The 7,500-nt window shown below is 43.3% G+C and overlaps 1 protein-coding gene across 5 annotated transcripts in view; it reads left to right on the plus strand.

The window, feature by feature from the left end:
- grin1a (glutamate receptor, ionotropic, N-methyl D-aspartate 1a) overlaps window positions 1-7,500 on the plus strand; it is a gene marked incomplete at both ends in the record, with an annotated part of 24,753 nt that overhangs the window by 169 nt on the left and 17,084 nt on the right. For 3 of the 5 annotated variants that reach the window (XM_083669741.1, XM_083669742.1, XM_083669744.1), the window contains 5 exons: window positions 1-80; window positions 2,637-2,771; window positions 3,065-3,241; window positions 6,380-6,442; window positions 7,197-7,294. The exon at window positions 1-80 is cut by the window's left edge and continues 169 nt beyond it. In XM_083669741.1, the coding sequence (XP_083525867.1) occupies window positions 1-80; window positions 2,637-2,771; window positions 3,065-3,241; window positions 6,380-6,442; window positions 7,197-7,294 (553 nt within the window). The remainder of the gene's footprint in view (window positions 81-2,636; window positions 2,772-3,064; window positions 3,242-6,379; window positions 6,443-7,196; window positions 7,295-7,500) is intronic. The other 2 variants (XM_083669743.1, XM_083669745.1) reach the window with 1 other exon arrangement.

A 7,500-nucleotide genomic window follows, 5' to 3' on the forward strand; every position in this document is an offset into this window, starting at 1 on the left:
TGACCGCCATCTCCGTCACTCACAAACCCAACGCGATACAGATGGCTCTCTCCGTCTGCGAGGACCTCATCTCGAGCCAGGTATCTCAGCAGGACCTCAGGCGTCTCTGCATGGGTGTTAAACGAGATCGTTTAGGTTGCGTATGTCATTTAGCCAACACAGCATTCATAGATGCATGCATTGGTCCAAAGTGTCAACCAATTTTATCGATCACTATACCTGCAGTTAGTGGGGAATCATTTCTAGGGAGGATATCCTCGTTAGTGCAATTCATCACCCGCCTCTGTTTCTGATGTGGACAATAGGGCAGGTGAGGTCGATATTGTGACGACCCCATATGCAATAAACCGACCACTGTAATATAGTCTAAATAACCGTATGTGCGACAGCCTGGGCCTATAGCCGATGGTATTGCTTCTATCACATGCTTTAAGCTGATAGCTATATGCTGAGTTGATGCTGATTACAGAATCTAAAATGATGATCGCAGCTATTTCTTTGTTGAAGAAATGTGAGTATGTCTTATATTTTATAATACAAATATCCTAAACGGGAAACACATTCCATATAGAAACTCACCTATAGTCTATTTCATTCCAATCACTCTGATAAATGGCCTACTGTATGTCGGGGGTTTCAGGTATAGGCCAATAATGTTTTTTTTTGTTTCTGAATTCTGAATTATAGGCCTATCCGGACTTTCACATGATGTTACATACATACCCAAGTAAATATAATATTGACTATGCCAAATGAGGCACTGAATTGGAGCAAATTAAAAATATATATATATAAAAAAATGCGGACGGCAAGGGCCTCGGCACTGATGGCAAGAATCCACGATGGCAACGGGCTATAGCCTATTTAAGGGTTGATAGAATAGGATATATGCCCATATTCAAAAGTTAGCAAAGGCCAAATTGAATAATTAACCGACCATTTCACACGAAAAAGCCACAGACTATCTGCTTTATCCAAGGGCCAAAAACAAAGATTTGTGTGGATATCGCCAGTGAGAGGTCGACTGCACAGTTCAGGTTGAGTGCACAGCTGCAAATCCACTGAACTGCGAGGGAGCTAACGACGAGTGAAAAATTAGTGATGCATCATTCACAATTAATGACTTTACTGCAGTTCCATTTACACTGCTGGTGCGATATGACGAGATGTTGCCAAAAGGAGGCCAACATGGTTGCGTGCGCAACAGGCTTCTGCATCAAAACCTTGAGATTGAAAAGGGTTGAAAGGGTGCACGTCTCACCTAACGATACATCACTGTCCACATTCGATAAGATAGGCCTACAATTAGTTTGAGATGGTGGAAATGGAAATGTGTGAATGATGAATCTTACCAGTGTAGGCTCACCATCACCAGACCACAAACTCGGTGGAGGATGTGCGAGGGCAGTAGCTGTAGGCGAAGATGATTTAGACTGTGATCATTTCTGTAAACTCCTATATAATATAACGTGTGTAATGTAAATGTTTGTGCTATAAAGCAATATAAACTTCTCTCATAAATAATGCATTGTGAAAGCATGGTTGTCTCTTGGAGAGCTGTTAAAACACCGAAACACCACGTTAAAAGCCTCGTCCATCCCATTCACATTAAGCATTACATGGCTTATCATGTACTACTGTAGCAACGAGCAGAGGCGTAAAAACACCCCCCTCTCTCTCGCTCTCTCTCTCACTCTCTCTCTCGCGCACACACACACACACACACACACACACACACAATCCTCCCACAATTCATCAGCACCGCTCTTATGTCCCTGTTTCTCTGCTCAGTCTAATGATTCATGATTGTAATTGGTGATACTGTTATGTACCAGCATATCCTTTTCCTTGTCACGCCCTTCCAAAATATCGTCTCATCCTCGCCAGCTGAACAGAGTGCTTCAGGGATTACAAAGGCGCCAATGTACTACAGTACATAAACTTGTTAGTTGCATGGAATAGTGCTTTCGATGGAGATCCAATCAGGTGGCTTAATTACCAAGGCGGCAATGCTATAAATGGATTTTCACTTGTTAGTTCCATGGAATAACCCTAGCGCCTACTAAATGAATAGATGGATGAAAATCAGATCATGAGTGTCTTAATAAAACCGTCTTGGTTGAGTGGTGATGGTAATCCATGTGAAGGAAGGTCCGTGGCAGATGGGAGGGTAGATGCCTGCGAGCGCTCCTTGGATGGAAGACCTAATTTGAAGCCCAACCATACGGGCTACACACACAAAGCCATCATGCCTGCATGCGCACCCATGCCAGTTTTCAACCCCCTCATTTGGGTCTCAGGGCCGTTTCTCACAGATCAGATTCATCGAATAAATGCATACAGTCACACAGAGCTCAGCCATCTGAAAAGAGTTACCTTCCTGTGTGTGATGACCATCGTAGATCATTCATTCAGCCACATAGAGGCCCATAGAAGGCCTACTTACAAATGAATGTACAGTATACGTCATGTACCAAGTAGCCTTGTATTGTCACCTGAGGGAAGATATGATTGAGCATTGTCATATCACAGGGATAGACCAAATTGTCTATTCTCTTCTATGTCTGCTCTCCTCTCCTCTCCCTGTGACAGAAGCAGGTTTTCTCTCTGATCCTCCTGTATGTTTGAATCTGCAGGTGTATGCCATCCTGGTGAGCCATCCCCCCCAGTCCAACGACCACCTCACCCCCACGCCGGTGTCCTACACGGCTGGGTTCTACCGCATCCCTGTGGTGGGCCTCACCACACGCATGTCCATTTACTCAGACAAGGTAAGCAGCAGGAGAGAGAGAGGGAGAGAGATCCCTTCAAAAAGGGTTATGAGCAGCCACAATGATTTAGTTGACTGTAAGCCATGAAGAAAGCTGTGGTTAGATTGCATTTGTCTTGAATAATGATTATGAAATTGTGTAATATCTTTTTCTTTTCCCAGTAGAATATTATAGATAGGTCTATCATGAATGTGTAATTCAATGGCTACCCCCCAAAGAATTCACATTACCAGTTAATTATTTTCTTCCTCTCTTTTCTTCACTCTCCTTTCTATCCGTACTCGGGCCACTAGAGTATTCACCTCTCCTTCCTGCGGACGGTCCCCCCGTACTCCCACCAAGCTCACGTATGGTTCGACATGATGCGAGAGTTTCGCTGGAACCACATCATCCTGATCGTGAGTGATGACCACGAGGGGCGGGCTGCCCAGAAGAGACTAGAGACCCTATTGGAGGAGAGGGAGACAAAGGTGAGACACGCTGACTCACAGGACCCCCAGGATGTGAGGTGTAGGTGTGTGTGTGTGTGTGTGTGTGTGTGTGTGTGTGTGTGTGTGTGTGTGTGTGTGTGTGTGTGTGTGTGTGTGTGTGTGTGTGTGCGTGTGTGTGCGCGTGTGTGCGTGTGTGCATACACGGGCACGTGTAACCTCTGTTTAACTCAAAGGTCTTCTATGTATGTAACTGTTTTCCTTTCTGTGTGTGAACACATCTCTCTCTCACCATTGTGTAAGCATTGGCTAACATTCTTATGATAGAGACATCAACAGCGTTTAATGTGGTCTAATCTGACAAAAGTTCGTACATTATTTACTCATCTCTCATGTTGCTTTTCGTCATAGTCAAATTCTCCTGTGTCAACCCACAACGGGAGACAAATAGTGGACATAACCTGGGTTTTTGCAAAACATCAATGACTCCCATACAGAACCATGGAGCACAGAGTCATTCTGTAGACCATATGCTTAGAAGTAATGGAGATACTTGTGTTATAAGTGTGTTATAAGTGTGTTATAAGTGTTATCTTTTTTCACTGGCAGGCGCAAAATTTGATGTACAGTTTACGTTCCTACGGTTGTCTTTAGCCATCTCAGTAACTTTGAGACACTGTCTTAACAACTTGTCTATGGTTTTCTCACGCTCTCAGACGGTGTACTCTGAGATACATACAGTACGTGACTTGTAAAGATCCGGTATCATCGCATCCATTTTCAGTGTAGCTGCAGACAGTGTTGAGTGGAATCTAGGTCACTGAAATGTGCTGATCCACCTGAAGCCGACAACAGACGTAGCATAACTATCCCTACAGGAGGAACGGAGGAACAATTAACACAGTTAATAAGATCATCTGAAGTTCACACCAGGATGTTGGAGAAAGCTTTTTTGGGAGATGTTTGTTCCCCTCCCGGGCCTTTTCACTGTAATTGTGTGGCAGAGTGAACTGATTCAAAGAGTAATTTAATCAGAGGCTGATGAAAAATTTAAATGTGACATACATCCCCAAGATACTTCACACCAGAGGGAGATGGTTAAAGTGAAACACTTTTTTTCCATCAGTCACACTCGATCAAGATTGGTTTTGTGGGGATAACCAAGTAGATTTTTTTTTATAGTTGCGTATTCTTGGTGTTGATATTTTGGCTTTGTTGAATTGTCAATATAAATGTGTATGTGTTGATGTTATGTTGTCCATGTCTCAGTCCCATATGAATGACAGAAACTGTGAAGATGACTTGGTCTCTGACTGGAATCCATCTTGTCTGTTTTTGGCTTGTAATCTGCCATATGCTCTACAGAGATTGCATTGATTGCAGAGTATAGGTATCAAACCATGGCCTGCGATGTGATGCTATTGACGTGCCGGCTGTATTAAGACAGTTAAAAGCCTTGGCTGTAATTCTGTTAGTGATTTGGATAAAATGGCTGGCTCAGGTTGACAGATGGCAGGTTTGCCACATTAGAGGAACTTGCAAGAAAAAAACCTAGTTGTTTTCTTGCTAATTAACATTCTGTTACAGATGATTCATCACACTTGTTTACAGGCTTTTTTTTATTTATGGAAAACCTCAGTAAAACTTCGATAGGGATCTTTAGCACAGCCAGTGAAGACTAAGTGCTGTGGATTTAGTCAAAGTACAAACAGGAGCGACACAGAACATGCAATATTCATGCTTGACTGAAGTAGCAAAAATAGAGCACTCAAAGGAGCTCTGTTGGGAGAAAAAAAAACCTAAAGCAATTTTACACAAAAGGCTTTAAATATCACTCAGAAACGGCCGCAAGATGTTGAAACATAGATGGCTATAGAGATTCATGGAAATAGCCTTTGACGTCATTGCCTGATTAGATAAGTTATATTATTAATGACGCCCATTGTCCCATTCACTTGAGTTTGATTGATCCATATTCTGCTTTGTCATGGGTCATGAGTGTGCACTGACATTGACACATTACAACACGTTTGATGTTACACTGCACAGTAGCAGTGTGAAAGTACATGGTGCAACACTGACCACAACAACCTCTGGTTAGATTTAGCCATAACAGATCTTTAATCCGTTCAATGTAGCGTGAATATAAGCAAATGGGATTTGTTTGGGATTTGCCTGTGAGCCTGTATAATGAACCAATGCAGAGTCACTGTGGCATTTGGAGAGAGTGGTCCGTGGGACACACAAATCTAGAATGCTCTTTGGTCCGAGCTGAGAGAGAGAGAGAGGGGGGGGGGGGAGATCAGGCGCTCTGGGATACAAGACCTGTGAACCAGAAGATGCAGTATTTCACTGCAAAATGGCTCCCTGTCTGAGGCAGGAGACTCCCTTGTGGCTCCTTTCACAACATTGGAGCTGAGTGGAATTCAAAATGGTGAAGACAAAGTGGTAGTACCCTGCAGCATTGGAGTGAAGAGATATTTACCTGTCGGAGTTGCTATGCACTGGCAGAGATTGTTGGGCCCTGTGAATGTTACTGTGTAATAACTGGTGTATGTATTCTGCTAGCATATGGTGAAAGGCATTCCAGGTGCTATACTGGGAAAGAGTTTTAGGGTCTTGAGGGGAATTTGAATGGTGGTGAATGAGCTCAATGGCATATCTTAGCAATGTTTTAACAGTAAACAGGATTTGCCAGTCTGAGTCCAACATAGTCTCCAAATGAATACATTCTGTGGGATCGTTTCTGCAGACCAAATAATACATTCTGTGTGCTCCTATTATCTGGTTATACCAGCGTTGACCACATGTGGTGCTGTAAGATACGTTGTGTGAGAGTTTCATGCCTCCACCACCCCACCAACCTCCTTATGCAGGGTTCTGCCTTTTATATATATTTACCTGTATTTACCTGCCACTATAGCTAGATAATACTGTACTTTCACACAGAACATATGTTTTGGTCTGCAGAAACGACCCCCCAGAACGAATTAATTTGGAGACTGGGTTGAGGAGTCAGGTGGTCGTCTTTGATGTCCTTTGCAAACCCCAGTGTTAGGCATCCCAATTTGAAGCAGAAAAGTGGAAATTTGTTGGAATTTGCTTTACTGCCCTCCATTTTCAACTGTTTATAATATTCTTCTGTGTCTGCATATTTTCTCTGTGCACATTATTCATCAGAATAAAAAAAGGAACTATGAAAACCAGGACCATCTGTCCTATGACAGCAAGCGAGGACCCAAGGTATATTTGCATGGTCAATGCACGCCGCCCACCAATTTTTCCAAACGTAGCAACTAGAATCCAGCCCAACCAGTCACCAGCCGACCCAGAATTGCCCCTCTCTTGGTAGCACGTGATTTTTTGTTTTTTATTTTTTTACTTTGAGACATTCTCCCTATGATTTCAATGAAGAATGGTTTTGTTATGGAAAGACTATAATTTTCGGTTTAAGAAAAAACAAAAAACAAACAATGAACAGCGCTCCGCTTTTCTCATTTTCATATTTTTTCTCCTTCAATAAAGGAATGCATGTTCTCAGAACAAAACAAAAAAAAAAGTTTGCAATTCTATTCCTTTGTGGAGAACCGGTAGTGTGGGACAAAACACTTTCCCAGATACTACTCCCTCCTGCTCTGTAGTTTTCAGACAGTTTTTTTGTTGGGGGAAAAAGCCCCCCCCCCCCCCCCCTCACTCCCCTTCACTCGTTTTTAGTTCCTGGTTGCATTGACCTTTTTATCCCCCCTACCTAACATGCACGTCCTTCTTTGGAGCCTTGATAACCCTCAGTTTGCATGCGAAAAATGCAAAGGTTTTTTCCCCCTCCTCCAAGCTTTTTTTTAGTTCAGCCGATTTCCCCTGGATCGCTTTCCTTTTTTTCTCTCTCCCTTTTTCAACCAAAACCAACCGAACCGAGAAAAACAGGTAAAGAGGCAGCATGGTTTCTGAGGTCGGGGGGTAAGTAGCTGGCTTGACTTATTTTGTGCCCCGATCACAGGCAGAGAAAGTCCTCCAGTTCAGCCAGGAGACTAACTTAACTGCCCTGCTGCTGGAGGCCAAAGAGCTGGAGGCTCGTGTCATCATCCTCTCCGCCAGGTGGGTGTCCTCCTACCTCCCACCACCCTCCTCAGGCCTGGGTGGATTTGTATAGCGCTTTAATTTAGCTGACGTTTTTATCCAAAGCGACTTACATTGCAGCGAGTGTATATTTCAGTATATATGGTTCCAGCGGGAATCAACCCACAGCCTAAGCATCGTTAGCGCCATGCTCTACCAACTGAGCCACTTTCCCATGGACTCAA

The sequence above is a fragment of the Argentina silus genome (assembly GCF_951799395.1).
Source record: "Argentina silus genome assembly, chromosome: 5".
Classification (NCBI taxonomy): domain Eukaryota; kingdom Metazoa; phylum Chordata; class Actinopteri; order Argentiniformes; family Argentinidae; genus Argentina; species Argentina silus.